This window comes from Lathamus discolor, chromosome 3, assembly GCF_037157495.1.
Source record: "Lathamus discolor isolate bLatDis1 chromosome 3, bLatDis1.hap1, whole genome shotgun sequence".
Classification (NCBI taxonomy): domain Eukaryota; kingdom Metazoa; phylum Chordata; class Aves; order Psittaciformes; family Psittacidae; genus Lathamus; species Lathamus discolor.
The window spans coordinates 123,548,990-123,565,936 of record NC_088886.1 but is presented as its reverse complement, the minus strand read 5'-3'; the positions used below and the strand labels follow the sequence as shown (position 1 = coordinate 123,565,936).

The following is a 16,947-nucleotide window of genomic DNA, read 5'->3' as shown; positions in this document are numbered from 1 at the left end:
TACTGTCTAGGAGGGGCAGAGCAGAAATGTCCCATTTGTGGTCAGCTCTGTTCAGTGGGTTGGTGGACTTGCCATTGCAGGGGAGAGAGCATCTCTCAGCCACCACTATTCAAAGATGAAATTGTCATTCCTTTGGGTAATCACAGAATCGTAGAATGGTTAGGTTTGGAAAGGACCTTAAGATCATCTAGTTCCAGTGTCCTAATTGGGCACAACAGTGTTGTGCTTGGTATTTTCATCAACTTCTTCAGACCTGCTCATCTCTCAAGTATTATTTGATTCCTGGTGACTCATAATCATAACTTTGAACTTGCTATTTAATAGACTACAATATATCTTATTACACTAAGCTGTAAAGTAAGAACCTATCTTGCATTCAACAAGTGATCTTTATTAATGGTTTTCAAAGGTGCAGGGTTTTGGTTTGTATTCTGTTGTTGTGGTAAATGTTTGCTTTAGGATGCAAGATTTGTAAAGCGATACTTAATTCTTGCTTTGGAAGCATTAGAAATTGTGAGCTTTTATATATTTTTGTGAGTGCATGTCCTTCTTAAGATGGTGTCTTTTATAACCAAGAGGAGACTGACAAATTTCAGAATTAAATGTGCTTGCAGTGTATGGGTTTAGGGATGGTGGCGGTTTGGATTTTTTTGGTTCGGGTTTTTTTTGTTTTGTTTTTGTTTGTTTTTTTTTTTTTTGATACTGACATTGAACTGCATTATTGTAAAACCTGAATTCCAGCCCTGCTAGCCTTCGATGGTGTGATATTTGGTCTTCACATTTGAAAGAATGCTTTTATGATTAATACTAATTGGTGTGAACTCTGTTCACATGCACTGTTATTTCCAACGTTTACACCTGAGCTGAAAAGGTTACACAGAATATTCTGAGAATTTTTTCAGCATTTTTCAGAGTAACAGTCCAGTGTTGGGAATTACTTGATAACTGAGAATGGGGATAGTGTGTCTCGCTTCTGACTGAAGAATTATGATAAAGTGAAATTGTTCCCTCATAAATAGGGTATTTGGAGTCATCTTTTGTCTCTAGTATTTCTTTCCCTATCAGGTATCAGTACCTGCAAGTAAGGATAAACTTGGAATTAGTGTATCCATATAATTGGATTATTTTCCCCATTTCTTCAAAGGAAGAAAGTAATTTGTGCTTAGTACAATCCATTTTCTATGATGCAGTTAAATACAAGAGTGCATGTAGTCACTGGGGGAGATTGATGCCAATGGGTGCTATTGGCTCATTTGAGAAGGAGGAAGACTCCATTAGAAGGTACAATTTGGTTCAAATGCATTCGCTGATGGCATTTAAGAAGCTTACAGATAAACCAGAACTCTGTCAAATTTATCTTGTTCCCTTGGTCTTGCTTTTTGGCCAAATAATCTTTCTGTAGTTTGAATTCCAGTTTCTCTTATTTTCTCCTTGTACTCTGTTACTGCAAAGGTTGTGAAAGAGCCAAGCCCTGGGCACTTCCCAGGGCACTGAAGATTTTAGTCCAACTAGTATGGTGGAGATGTAAACCTTTCTTAAGCTCAGCCTATCTGCAAGTGCTGTGCCCTGAGACCCACAGCCTCAGCCTCTGGATGTGGTTTCTTTTACTTTTTCTGCAGGGACTTCCAAGGGATTAAAAAAAAAAGGCAAATCAACCTTTAGCTTCACGCAACCAATGTGTTAGCATGCATCACCAGTGCTGTCACAGATTCTGTATTACAAAAGATGTGAAGGATTCACAAGTGAAATTTGGTCTTTAGGATATTTGGGTTAAAGTCTGTTTAATTCAATTAAGCGATAGTATTATAAGCAGAATAATAGCAAAGCATTTGCCTATTGACTTCTGGCATCACATAACACAGTTTTCTCCAAGCCTTAGGATAATTTTCTTAAGGTTTTAGTAAGATTACTGCCTAACAATACTGTAAGGTGATTTAGTGGATGAGGGAGGATGTTGTTGAAGGTTACTGGGTTTGGAAAGTTGGGGGTTTTTAGGCTTCTGTCTTTTGCATTGTGTCACAGAAATTGCGCTTTTCCTTTTAGCCATATAAATTACAGATTTAAGAAAGTAGCAGTGCTGAAGTCCTAATTTTGATTAACTCAGGCCTTGAGGGAGAGTTTAGATTCTGTAAAAATAAATAAATAATAGTACTAAAGGAAACAAACAAACAAAAAGAAATGAAACATCATCTCCAGGAAAATGAATGTTTCTTCAGTAAATTGACAGATTAGAAAAAGGAAATTGTGCACTTGTTTGAAAAAAAAAGCTGAAAAACTGAATAGAAGTGCTAATTAATAGTCAGGTGTCAGATGACAGGATTTCTTGAATGTGGAACACAGGCTTTTAAGAGCATTAAATGTGTACCTCTGAACATTATGTGTAACATCTGAAAAGAGGCTTCTGAGGAGCTGTTTTTGCAACTAGTTTTAAATTGGATTGATCGTACTACTCACAAGTTTCTTCTGAGGAATTGGTTTTCCCTCCTTACACCATATAGCAGGTTTGAGTCCAAATCAAGCCCTGCTCCTTCTTACACTTTTAATTAGTTCTAGTTTTCAATCCATGGAAATCAAAGAACTAATGAGTAGAGTCTTCAGAAGGGGTTTATTCTCCATTAGCAATGATAGATTTTTCTTTTTTCCCCATTCTTTCCATTGACAGGTTGAATAAGGAGGATTAACATTAGCTGGAGGCACTGTTTTGGTTTTTTATATGTGTATATATATATATGTATGTATGCGTGTGTATATATATATGTATAGATAGGTATATATGCACAACTTATATGGATGGCTCTTTGAGGTGTATATGGAGAAGTCTTATAGACAATGTTAACCATCTATCAGTCTAAAGCTGTGAGGATTTTGTTCAGAACACAGCAATTCCCTTCAGACCCACCATGAGTCAAATTTTTTTTTGCTTTAAACACAGAACACGTTTGATAACTCTGAGTCTGTTCCCTGGTTTACAGAGTTTTCCTGGTTCAACTGGTGCCTGCCAGGATCATGTCTGCTCAGCCTGCTCCTCATCCTGTGCTTCCGTGAGTCCTACGACAGACTGTATCTCGATGTCGTCGTCTCTGTGTGATAACGCTGGACTGGTGAGGGGTTGGAAGAGACTGGAAGTTAACTTTGCAGTCTGCCCATCTGCCTGGATTTGCATGGTGGAACAGCAGAAAAACAGAGAAATTACAAGACTTAATCGTGACTTTATTACAGAGGGTGAGAGACAGGCTATTCCTGCATTCAAGACCACCTTGATTTGTGATAAACGTGGAACTTGAGTGGTGATAATGATGCCAAAATGCACAAAAGAATATATCTAATGTATAAGTCCTGGTGCCAGAGCTGGGGCTCTCTATTTAAAAGGCTGTTGATGTAGCAGTGAGGTGTACAGTTTTTGTGTGTGGGTGTGCGTGTATGTGTGCCGAGTCACCGTTACACACATCAGGGTACCAGTAATCTTTGGAGTCTTCTATCAGAATAGAAATAATGAATAATCTTAACAAAAGGGAAAAGAAAAAAGATAAAAGGCAAAAAAAAACCCCACCCCAGTTTTGTTTTTTAAAAGAGCTCCCTTTTAAATCACTAGTCGTTTATATAATGAATGTTCATTAAACAGTTAAGCCAAAATGATTTGGTGCTTGTACACTACATTTACATTCTAATAAAGTGATCTCTGATATAAGACACTGGTACCAGGGGTTTTAGCCATACTAAATAGCCCGAACAATCCTTGCAGTTGTTAGAGGTGTTTGTTGTCACCCTGGAGCACATGTAAATGGTAGCTTTAGCTGCCACTGAAACCCAACTTTCACGCACAGTTGCCTCTGGAATACCACTGTGGCTGCATATCTCCTGAATACGAAGCATCCGTGGTGTCTCAGAAGTTTACTGGAGAGTCACTGTTGGTATATATTAAGGTTTTAAAGGCCACCACTGTGTCACCTTTTTATCCTGCATCTCCAGTACTGCCTTTTTTACTGTGAAGACCTGTTTGTGCCACTGAATACTGTGGAAGTGGATGTCCAAGACCCATTAGTTCTCTTCTGATACTCTAGGGCATGTGTGGGTTTTTAGGATTAGTTTATGATTGAGGGTGCCTAAACGATATTGTTTGTTAACTCAAGTCTTTAAAATCACTGTTTGCTAAAAAAAAGTCTTTCTAATTGATGAGGTACCCTGATGGCGGAATGACAATGAGAAATAGCTCATGAGTTTTGGCATAATATAGGAAATATAATGCCAGCTCTTTTTATCATTACTAATCTGTGGTCGTTCTGGCCCTTACTTGAACAAAAATATTAAAGACACTTTGAATAGTTTTTTAACTCAATTTTTAAACCTGCTAATAATTTCTTAATTATATTCTTAGATTTCAGTTCAGCATCATTTACAGTATTGCCATGTGTGTGTTCTGTGTTTTGTGTTAGGGGGGTGTGTTTGTGTGGGTGTGTACATGTGTATTTATACCTATGTATGCACAAATAAAACTTATATAGATATTTTATATATAAGTTATATAAGGGTATGTGTTTACATAGGTTTATTTTAAGTAATCATGTCTCTGGATGGTGGTATGCTGCTGTTTGTAACTAAACTAGTAACTGCCGTGAATGGAAATGCATACATACACTGTCTGTGACACGACTTTTTTTCAGTGGGTGAATGATTTCCGATCATAGCAGTTTTCTCACAGGGGGTGTGTGCACGTGTTGGAGGAGGCTGGTGTGCAGAGTTCTGCTTCTGTAGAAGTCTGAATCAAACACCCTTTGCTCCTGTGTGGGCTCTTCTCTGCCACCCTAGAGTGACACCAGCCCTGGAAGCTCACTCAAATAAACCCTGAACTGAGCGCTACCTTTCAGACACAGATCCATTCATTCTGTCTGCTCTCCTTTTGCAGGGATAATGTGCTACTAATACCTTTAACTCAGGAGTTTATCTGTGCAGTACAATAAAATGAGCTGTTCCCTCTTTTATGTTTTCAGAGCAATGGATGTATTTACTGTAGTAACAGAAAATTGACTTAGCTCGTTGCCCATATCAGCTGCTAAATGATCTTTTCTGTCTTGAAGCAAGCTCTTTGTAGAAATGGATCTAACCTGCATTGGGATAACTAAATCAATCTAAGCAGCATGTTCAGATCCACTGGCATCATCCTCTTACTGTTTTGCAGATGAATGGTATTAACAGTCCAACTTCTTTTTTACTATGTTTTAGTGCCTGAAATAGTTTCAGTATCTAGTAGCTGCTGCTCCTTATTGTCTTCTGAAACCAAGGATTGCTTGCCAAGTCTGGAATTGCATTGTCATGGCAGAACTGGAAGCCTGGATGGCTCTTTAGAGCTCTGCTGCTGCAATTCACTGTAGCTATATTAAGATAAAAATTGCACCGCTCGGGCACTATCCTGACTGACAGAGGTGTCTAAACCTTTCACTGTCCTAACTATTTTAAGATGGAGGAGCACTTCAGGCAGTGTTCAGACTATAACCTATTTTGCCTCTGTTCCAGAAAGCATTGAACAATTCAAAATACTTGTCTGCTGCCAAATGCAGACTCTGTACAGCCACAGAAGAAGAGTGAACACCTTGTTTCAAACTGTGCTGACTCTTTTTCTAAGTGTAAATTGCTCACTGCTCTCCTGAATTTTGATGCTTTGGTAGAAGTTTCTGTGTGTGGTAGGTTGACCTGGACTGGACACCGGGTGCCCACCAAAGCCACTCAACAGGACAGAGGAAAGTATAACAAAAGCCTCATGCATCGATATAGGGACAGGGAGAAATCTCTCACCATTTACTGTCAAAGTAAAACAGACTCAACTTGAGGAAATCAAATCAGAGTAGGATAATGAGAAATGAAACCAAATCTTAAAACACCTTCCCACTCCTCCTTTCTTCCTGAGCCTAACTTTACTCCCAGTTTTTCTCCCTCCTCCCTGCCAGCAGCACAGGGGCATGGGGAATGGGGGTTATGGTCAGTTCATCACATGTTGTTTCTGCTTCTCCTTCCTCCTCAGGGGATTACTACTCACACTCTTCTCCTGCTCCAGTGTGGAGTCTCTCCCGCAGGAGACAGTCTTGCATGAACTTATCCAACATGAGTCCTTCCCACAGGCTGCAGTTCTTCATGAGCTGCTCCAGCATGGGTCATTTCCGTGGGGTGCAGTCCTTCAGGGACAGACTGCCCCAGTGTGGACTCTTCTCTCCATGGGGTCACAGGTCCTGCCAGGAGCCTACTCCAGCATTGGCTTCCCATAGGGTCACAGCCTCCTTGGTCACAGTCTGTCTTGGATCCAGCTGGCATTGGCTCTGTTGGACAAGGGGGAAGCTTCTGGCAGCTGCTCGCAGAAGCCACCACTGTAGCTCCCCCACTACCAGAACTTTGCCACACAAAACCAATATACTGTATTGGGCAGTGTAATGTGTGGTCCTAGTTACAGTCCTCCATGTGTCTGCACCAAAATGGAGATGTTATCCAGAGCTGGGCGGTGCAGCAGGGCTCTGCTGGAGGCCTGCACTTAGTTTTCAGTCAGGGCTCAACCAGAGTTTGCAGTAGGTTTGAGGGAAACGCAAAGGATTGCTCCCAAATTAGTTGAAGTTGTGCAGGACACTGCTGCATTCCATACACAGTGTTGAGGCTTGAGGATTTTATTAGATTAGCAAGTCTGGCTCAGGGCAGAGGTGAGGATTGCAAATGTGCTTACCGAGATCTCTAAAAAATCTTTTATCCTCATCTGTGCCCGGCAGCAGCATCCTTCTGTGGAGGAGCAGTCTATTCCATGTCACTAACTCAACCCGTGGGAGTATTTTTTGGATAAGGGCTACCACTAGGTCTTCCCTTGTTTGGATTTACCAAGGGTCCAAGCTGTAAGGATAACTACACTATACTGGAAGTCAGTTTGAGACTGCAGGGAGAGCCCTAAGCAGTGCTGATACTATTGACAGTAGTGCAGCATAGGTGCAGAACAGTATTTCTCATTAATTAGTGAAAGTTCTCAGTCTCTCTAACTTCTGAGTCAGTAACCACAGGGGGTTTTATCTAAATGAGGTATTACCTTGCACTGCTGCAGAGTAGCTGACACTGGCTGCTGCTTGTGCTGTGACTGCCAGCAGAGCAAGGTGCCCTGAGCAGTCACAATATATGTTTCTCTTCATGGCCTGTAAGTTCACGGCCCTGAAGAACACTTTTTTTCCAGCAGTCCCCTAACATCTAAGTAGTTGTGCTATGCTTTATGTTGATAATGCTAGGAAGGATGCTCTGCAGTAACTGCTCTCTCTTAATGGTTCTTCGTTTTCAGTATGGGCTGCTCTTTAGGTTTCTGCTTGGCTCAGTAACAACTCTTAGTTCAGCTTCCAGTGCTGCTGGGTTTTCTTCTTGAGAGCTGTGGAGTTGTGCAAGCTTTCATGCTGCTAATGAGGAGGCTCAGGGTTAGTAGATGTAGGCTCCACTTAGGGTACTGTTTATTGTCTCGTCCCTGCTGCTACCCATTAATTTCCTTTCGATTCCTTCACCCTCCCGCAGGACCACCTGCTCCCCTGAGCTGGAGGAATGGAGAAGAGCTGCCGCACTCCGAAGTCAGCTTTAGAGAGATGGATTGGCCAATTGTGTATTTAATATACATAAAGATAGTGATTTTTAGAGAATCATGCAAGCTGGAAAAAGTGCAGACCCAAAGGATTTTGCACGCATGTGAACAGGTAGTCTGTTATGAGCAGACTGTAGTTTGCCTGAAGCTTGTAATTTTAGCTCCCACACCTAGAGAGACCAAGCTGACAGGCACTGTGCATGTTAGGTACTCAGGTTCACCCGATCACGGAGTTATTCCCAGCTATCTGGCAAAGCTGAAGTGGGTGGGAATGGGACAACTTTAATCTTGGAGTAGGCTGGAAAACCCCAGGCTGCATCAGTGTTTGTGCTGCTTATTCAGGGGCTTGCCAGGCTTGTGGATTGAGTAAGGGGAGGAGGTTGCCAGAGGGCATTTCAGCACTGAAAACCTGCACTGAGTTCATCAAATCCACATAAAATTTGAACAGCGATGTTAATGCCTCGCTTGTTCTATAGTAAACTTGGTGACTGCATAGCCATACACTGCAATATGAAGACGCGGAATTGGTTGATATTCATATATTGGCTGTTCCTAGAAAGGGAAGTGATATTTAGTTATGTGGATTGACTGAGATATGAATGGGAATTGCACAGTGGATGTAACTGTCCTTTGATGCTATGGCAGCAGGGTTCTAATTGTTCATTTCTTCCATTGGGTCACTTGCAAATATGAATGAGTATCCATGACAAAAGCACTTATATTTCGTTAATTTGGGGGAGGGTGTCTTTTAGATTACGTATGTGTCATTGTCATAACTTAGCAAGACAACTGCTACAGTGGTATGAAAGCATAACATGAATATTGGGTGTTGATTTGGTATTTAATGTTGGCGTGCTTAGTGTTGTTGAAGCACCAGGCTTGAGGAGCAGGGATGTGGTGTGCGTGAGGAGGCAGCAGTGCTTACGGATGCACAATCGTGCAAGTGTAGATGCTGACCCTCCCAAAACAAGAACTTCATCATGTTCTGTGGGTCCCCTCATTGGGGCTGGGAGAAGGAGAAGAGGAGCATGTGTAGAGGAAAAGCTGCCTTGGGGCTGCTGCCTCCCTTCCAACAGAGGGAGAGCCTCCAGGCTTACACATGAGAGATTATCAGTGTCAACACAGGCTTCATTCATTTCCCTGCAGCCATTCTGCTGCAAGGCAGGTTGTAGGTGGCAGAGGAAGCCTTGCTTCCTCCAGGAGTGCAATTTCAGGCAGCAGAGGAGTGTTGTCACAGCAGATGATGTTAATCTGCTTATATTTTTTGCAGTTTGTGTTTCAAGACAGGTGAAACTAATACATAGAGGAAAAAATGCAGTTATCCAAGCTTTTGACAAGCAAAAGCAAATATTTGCGCAGTTGCGCTGGCTCCTGCCTTTTACTTGGGATTGCAGAGTGTTGGAAGCAATTCATGCCCTCATGGAGTGTGGGCCCACTCTTGCAGCCCTGTCATTCATCCTGCTGCTGCTCAGCCGCAGCAGTGCTGTGGGAAGCTTTGTGCCTGGACTGGGGGGGGCAGTGATTGGGGCAGAAGGGGAGAAGGGAGGCGCTGCGTCCAGGATGCCCAGCGGTGTGACACTGGTAGGTTACTTGTGCAGGAGGGATGTCTTCTGCAACCTCATTTAAGCAGAGTCTCATTTTCTAGTTCCTCAAGCATGAGGTTCTGACCATCGTTTTGTGTTTGTGACATGATTTGTGCCTCAGGAACAGCTGGGGCACATGGCTTAGAGGCACCAGTTTTCCAAGGTGCGGCAGAGAAGGCAGGTAGGACTTGCTGTCTGCAATAACAGCTTTTCCTTTTTCACGGTCTCTCTCCTCACTGGCTTCCCTCATGTGATTTCTCTGCTTTTATATCTTGTCAGACTCGATGCACTCGCTTTGTGTTATTACATGAGGAAAATACCGTGAGCAAAACCTTGCTTTCTTTATGGGGAGCTTATCCCTTTTGGCTCAGGCCACTTCTCTGACCTTAGCTCATCTGTTTGTAAAAGCCGAAACTACCCTAACCCCATGTTTTCCTCTGCAGAGGGTATGTGCAGGTTTGTGTGGTGCTGGAATGGGTAGCGAGAGCCCAAGTGATGTGCTCAGTCACAGAATGATTCAGAGGCTTGAAGAGATGCTCATGCATAGGGTGCCTCGCTCTCCCCACCTGTAAAAGGGTAGAGGATGCCCCATGTCTCTCATCAGGCAGGGGAGGTAAGGTCTGGGAAGTGCTGTGGGATCCCGTGAGGGATGGTAGCTGGAGCAGGGGTGGGAAATGCCCTGGTTAATGGGCTGCATGTCCTCATCCTTTTGAGCCTTCTGTGTGGAGTGCAGACCCTGGTTTTCTCTGCCTGGCCAGCATAATCTATAAGGCATAGACAGTAAGTACTGTGAGGGTAAAAACCCCCTCTGGCAGACAGGTTACATTAACAAACTGGTGGGAAACAGTAATGCTTAGGGAAGGGATGCTCAGAGAAACAGTCTGCCGGCGGCAGTCGGGGTAAGATGCCTCCAGCCTGGAGGCATCTCTGGATGTCCTGGATGTGCAGTCAAAGCCACGATGCAAAATCAGAGCTGGCTGCCTTGCCCCAGCCCCTGCCATGCCCCGACCATGCCTGACCTTTCTGCTGCCCCCCAGCACCTGGGCTGGGCAAGTACAAGGCATCCCCATGGGCAACCGGCGGCTGGCTGCCGCTCCCCCGAGGCACAACAATGTGTTTTCCAGGTACATTTATTTTCTCTGCCTGTGATATTCGCTAGATTAAAATCTCTTTTTCCCCGACCAAGTTTAATGTTTTCTGCTGTGCATTTGAGAAAAAAGTACTTGACAAGGTGGAAAAAAAACCAACTTTAAATTAAGTGATGCACCTAGTGGGGTTTTCTGAGCTGTGTGAACATGCGGAGAAGGAAGAGGGTTTTACATGTTGGAGAGCATCTCTGTAAGCTATCCTCGACCTGTAAGACTGTTAAATTTTACTGGAGTTTGTATGCGTTTTACTTTTGTAATTTTTTAAATGATTTGATAGAATTTTATTTTAGGGCAAATTCTACTTTTTGTATGCGATATTCTGATGTGATGTATTTTTATGTTTGAGGAAATGATGTTGAAACCACTATATACTTGTCATGTAACACATCCACTGTGTCATTTCTTTTTAAAACTGGAATCTGACCATGAAGTGCGTGTTACTTTACGTACTGGTTGTTGCACATTAAAGAGGTTACTCAGATGTGCTGCCATCACTGCTCATTAATTCCAAGAAAATACAGGGGAATGGTTCATTTCTGCTGTAATATTGCCAAAAACCACAGCAGATACTGCTACGAGATGGGGGTTGCTTAGTGGAAATGAATGTAACTTCATCCGACACCCAATCCATCCAAGAGGAAGATTTCCATTGCTTCTGGTGAGGTTTCGGTGGAAGTCTGACCCTACAGTAGGACTGAGGGTCCCCACGGACTGAGGGACATGGGGTGGGCTGGGGCAGAGGGGTCCCCCAGCAAGCAGGGGAAGGCACTGGTGGCAGTGGCAGCCCCCAGTGCCCCACCACATCATCCTGACTCTGGTTTCACACACTGCCTCATCTGGGCTCACGGCTCGGGATGCTGTAAGCCGGTTGGTTCTGCTGGTTCCCACTGTTAACATCTCTGTTTGGGCTTTTGGGAAGGAGACCCCTCGCTGTAACCTTCCGTGTGCTCACTCTGCATTTAATGGAAACAGACCGGACCTGGGATCTCTTGATCCGTGTTTATTTTCTAGGACCAGCTCTTCCATAACACCCCGACTACTTACCAGGGCAAGTTTAAAATAACCTCATGTCCTATTAGTGCTGGGAGGAAATCTGTCAACTCTCGTATCATGGAATAACTGGGCCCCACTATTCTTAGCAACAGTCTCTTTCCAGGCTATATATGGGAGCTTAAGGCTCCTCTAATGATACAGTCCCGGTTGTATTTATCTTTGCAGTGTTAACGGAAACCTTCGTCCTTTGGGGCGGTGAGAGCCAGGGGTCCATCTCAGATCCCTAGTGTAGTTCTGTGTGTTGGTGAACCCCTATGCTCATTCCTTCTCAGAGTTGTTCTGGGGGTGTTTTACGCAGTTTCTACTTTGCTGTTGTCAAAGTCTGCTGTTTCCCTGGCACAGAAATGATTTATTCTCTCTCTCCCCATCAGCACATCCTGGCTGGGCGCTTGCTGGTGGCTCCCTGTGTGACCACGCTGGAGTTACGTGTGGGCAGATGGGCCCTGTGGGATTGCTGGGCTGGGGCCAGGCTGGCTGCAGCCACTCAGTGTTGTGCCCAGATGTGGGGGAGCTGCTCGGATACCTCATGTCTAATGGCCATGGGACCAGCAGAGGCTGGGGGAAAGGTCAGGGCCGCTTTAAATGCCAGGTGTGGGTGATTTGGCATCTCTGGGCTGCAGCCCAGTGCCAGGGGATGCTGATGTAGGGGAAGAGCAGCAGCAGCACCCAAATGCAGGTGTGCCTGCCTTTACTTCTTGCTGCAGGTCATGAGGGTGAAGCAGCCGCAGTGCTTCACCTGCTCTGGGAGCACGGTGTGGGCTGCAGCTGGGAGTTTTGTCAGGAATCAAGGCATTCTGTACCTGACACATGCTGCTGGCGCTGCTCTGCACCCCTGGCTACATCAACACTGATTTGCGACCAGGGCGTTTTTTTTCCTATAGCTTGGGCTTGTGCAGGCAGAGGGGAAGCCTGGTGGGTGCATCATGCCAGGACTCCTCATGCAAGCTGCCAGGACCAGCACGCTCTCCTCTCCCAGTGTGGGCCAGTCACCCAGTGAAGTCATCCTTGGCTAAGGGCTGCAAAATCCATCTTAACTCTTCAGGAGGCAAACGAGTGCATGGGAGCACAACAGTGGGGCAGCCCCGGCTTGTCCCAGACCGTCAGCAGGAGGCTTTGCAGCAGGTCCCATGGCTGCAGTGAGGTTTCCTTCTGGAAGCTTTCTGCTTTGCTCCGTATCTGCAGGCACGTCCCAGAGCTGGAGGTGCTCTGGAGGTGCACTCTTCCGGTGCCACCAGGATGGGGCTGGACCCATACCCTTGGAGCTGCAAGGGCTGTGCTTGGATGACAGATGGACAAACGTCCATCCATTTGTCCATCTGTCTGCTTGGCCACAGACCTACAGCTACAATAAGTACCTGGTTTAGGTGCTGGAAAGCAGTGACAGGGGATGCAAACTTCCCCACAGGCAGCATACAGGAAAACGCCGCCTTGGTTGGACCCCAATAGTTGGAGCTCAGGCAAGCAGAGGCAGAGGAAGCACGGGTAGCTGATGAAGTGACCCTAGGGCGTTCTGAACCTCAGACTCTGCCCAGGATTCTCCTGAACCTGCCTTTGGTGGCAGAGCTGAGGATTGGGATTGTGGCCATGGCTTTGTGGTTGAGTTTTGATGCTAGAAGAAACCTCTGGTGGGCAAAGGAAAGAGCGGCTCTGAGGTTTGTGGTGGGCAGGTGAGCAGCAGAAGTGTGAGCTAGAACATCACAACCTCACACAAAAATAACCTCACCTGCCACTGAAGCGCAGAGGAGACCTTTTTGAGAGAGATTTTCAGCGCAGGTCTCAGCCTACACTAAAGCTTCGTAGCCCTCCCTACGCTGAGGAGGCCCTCAGAGATGGCGTCTGTTTGTTTGGCTGGGGCAGAACTGTGTCTCCAGGCTGGTGTGCGGAAGTGATGGGAGCACGAGCCCGTACCTCTTAGCCCCAGACCCTCCTTGGCTGCTGCAGCACCCGGCGTGGTGGGGGCTGCCAGGGGCCAGCTGCTCCCCAGGGTGGGCGGCTCTGCCAGGCAGACGGCTTTGTCTCTTCCAGCGCCAGGAGGGTGACGGATCAGCAGAAGACGGCAGTAATTGCCAGGAGGCTTTCGGGCAGAGAGCGAGGCTCTCGCCCGCGGACAGGCTGATGTAAGGCAGCGTGTAAATCGGGTACAGCACAAGAAACCCAGCCGAGCTCCTACAGAAACCTATGCACAAAAAAATGTTGTTGCTAAGAAATGTGGAAATAGAAAACAATAACGTGGCTCCTGCCAGGGTAATAAAAGTGTATCAGCGTTAAGTGTGCTCTCTCGTACAGATCGCTTGCTCGTGACAGTAAATTAAGTACTGCAAAAATGGGTACAGTTTTCTCTGTGGCCATTGATGCTTCACATCATGGAAATAGCAAATGTTTCTGATGGCTGTTCATTACCCTGCGCTTGAGAGGGGAGCAATCCATTGCTGGCTCCATTATTTCCATGACAGCAAGGAAATGACTGTGGGAGGTTTAAAAATGAAAGAATACAGCAAGGTTAGATGGATCGAGCCTCAACAGTCTGTTGCCATTCACCATGGTCGATGATAATGCAGGGTCTCTGAGGGACCATGCTGTCTCCAGAGTGATGGGAAACCAGGGCTACCTTTCGGTTACAGCTTATTGCCGGTTCATAAACTGTGACGTTTGACCTCCAAAGTCTCCAGAAAAGCTGATTTGAAGCATGACAGTGTTGCAGCCCAGCTCCTCAGCCAGGGGACACCTCTGCCCCACAGCCAGAGAACCTTTAAGTGTTTGCTGGATACCAGATCTGCTTCAGTTTATGCAAGGGTGAGTTGCATCATCCGTGGTCGGCAGCGACGCACACCATGGAGCTGATAGGTGGATGTGGTTGATGTAGCACCACCAATGTTTCCTTGCCATCTTTATAGTTTTCAAATGAAAGAAGCCAATCTTATATGCACTTGAGTCTCTGCCATGGGATGGACAGCACAGACAAAAAAACGAGTGATAAAACTATGGTCACAAAATAAACCTTTCCTATGAGTGCACCAATGCAAAGCAGGAAAAGGCAAGAGCCTACCCAGCTGCCAAGAGCCATTTCTGTCCCAACTAACAAAATTACCTTGCCCTGATTCCATCCTTTCCCCATAGGAAAACGGTTTGGTTTGCAGATATCGCGACTAGATTGAATGACTGAAATTTGACCAAAGATGGGCTGGGGAACGGAAAGGGGGGAAGAGGAGAGAGGAGGGAAGGGGGGGGGCTGACCGATGAGCCAATGTTTTACCCTAATGGCCTGATTTTCTCCATCTCTGACTATGTCAGGAGTTAGTTGTCTGTCCTTGCCTCACATGATGTGTGTGTGGTGGGGTTGTGGTGGGTTTATTCTTTTGGAAGCAGGCTTGGGCAGTGCTGAACTCTGGCACCTTCTTGGTTAATTCAAACCTGAGCTTTTTTAAACAGAAAGTGCAGTGACAACTGCATGAGTGGCTTTTTATGAATGAACAAAACAAACCACGTCAAAAGGCTTTTCAGCTGTTAGCAAAACAGCATTTTTAATGAATCTCCAAAGGTTTTGGTAATTGAGCTCTGTGTGTGAAGAGTGTGTGCTCTCTTGGCTGTACGCTCAAGGGGAAAAAGCACAGGAGAAGCCACGGGAAGCAATGCTTTTGCATAGGAGGGTCAAGCACACTGAGGAGGTGCTTGCTCTGTGCTGATCTCTGCCCTGGGGTGGCTGTTCTGGATTTAAGCTGACTCAGAGGCTGTTGCTGAGCTTGGGGACTCTCCCCTGCCTGGTCACAGCAGCAGGGCTACGCGGGCTCTCGTACATCAGTGAAATGCCTGTGTGGGCACAGGGAGATTCAGCAGTCATAGCCAGGGCTTCTGATCATGTCATGATGGTGGGACTGGGGGCACTGGTGGGGCTCTGGGCACTGGTGGGGGTGCTGGGCACTGGTGGGGGTGCTGGGCGCTAGCAGGGGTGCTGGGCATAGCAGTAGGAGACCTACCTGGGGAAAGAAAACACCAGCAGAAGGGCTCCATATGGAAGGCCAGGGTTAGGACAGGTTTGTCAGTGCCACATCTGACTAAGGGCATCCCTAAAGCATTTATTGTAGAGTCCTGGAGGAGCCATGCAGACATGAATCATGAGGAACCTTCTCCTTTTACCTGTTCCTCTATTTCTTATACTGACCTCTGAATGGTACCAAAGGCAGGTTGGAGGGGGGCTGTGTAGCCCTGGGGCTTTGGCTTAATAAAAACCTGGAGGGGAACCTGCAAGATAACGTTTATCAACGTTTATAAACGTTTAACAACGTTTAAACAGTTTAAACACTGTTTACCCCACGGTTAGGAGTTAAGGAAGGAAAAGTGTACAGGTGAGGTGAGAGACCAAAAGCGCACCGAGGCTACAAGTGAAACTGTAATGTTAATGGATCAAATTAGCAACTAGAAAAAACTGTTGTGGTAGACAGATTTTAAGGAAATTGGAGATAGGTTCCAATGCGATACTTTTGGTTCTAATTGAGCGCAGAAGTGGCTTGGTGCAAAACAAAACCTTTCAGAAACGACCTCCCTGTGTTATCGTGCAAGCTAACTGGGAAAAAAATCCATCTTACTCACAGCTAGTCTGTTTTTACTGATCTTGTGCCTCTCAATTACTTTTTAATGGTCTGCATTGAAAAGAAATCCCTGTATGCACACTTGAGAATATGAAAACACCCAAATGATGGCTCATGATTTACTAGGATTAAAGTATTATGTATGCAGGTGTAGCACGTTTCAGGTTATTAGTAATCCAATCTATTTTTTATGACATTATGGTGTAATTTTCTGTATGAAACTTCAATATAAGTCTTGAGCTGTATCGGAACATAAACTAGAATGTTCCTGACTCTGTCACTTTTCATGGTCTTTACTTTGATTAATAAATGCAACAAGAGCTATAATGTTCTTCAATACGAGGCTACAATCATCCTTCAGTCAGAACGTGTCCCTCAGCTCTTTATAACTTCTCACATCCATATGTAGGCCTTACGAAGGAGCAGCAGTAGGATTTCATTGGAACGGAGCACATACGCCTGAAAGGACCTCTGGAAGCCGCCCTCCATGCCAAGGAGCTTGGTGTCATGCGCAGAGAGCTGGGAGCAGAGGGGAGCCACGTACAGCAGAACTGGATGCAGATTTGGCACCCCGAATTTCAGACAGATTTGATCTTACCTCACTGGGCACCTTACTCAGCAATACTGTTTTTCAAACGCACCCCAGGTTTGGGTACTCTGACATGCAGGCTTCCACGGCAAGGGAGTTGAATTGCAGTAACAGACTTCAGCATTTCACTCAGTAACACAATTTTGTAACCACACAGTCTTCAACTCACGACAGATACAATCCAAACTCAGGCCTCAAGATGCAGCTGGAGTGCAGGCAGGGAGGAAGGATGGATGCTGCCATTTCCCATCCCTGCACAAGCAGCTGAGTGGATTTTGCATTGCCCTTGGCCACCAGCATCAGGAGGAAGCTCCTCCACGTTCCCTCTGACCTGTCCTGCCAGCTCTGCTCAGGAGCCTCAGCACCACCGTGCAGCAGCCACAGAGGGAAATAACTGACAGGC

The 16,947-nt window shown here is 45.6% G+C and overlaps 1 protein-coding gene across 2 annotated transcripts in view; it reads left to right on the top strand.

Moving 5' to 3' along the window:
* Positions 1 to 4,974, top strand: part of SLC49A4 (solute carrier family 49 member 4) — a 66,161-nt gene extending 61,187 nt beyond the window's left edge. For both annotated transcript variants that reach the window (XM_065671449.1, XM_065671448.1), the window contains one exon: positions 2,973 to 4,974. In XM_065671449.1, coding sequence (XP_065527521.1) covers positions 2,973 to 3,088 — 116 coding nt within the window. In that variant the 3' untranslated portion in view covers positions 3,089 to 4,974. The remainder of the gene's footprint in view (positions 1 to 2,972) is intronic.
* Positions 4,975 to 16,947: the final 11,973 nt, after the last annotated feature.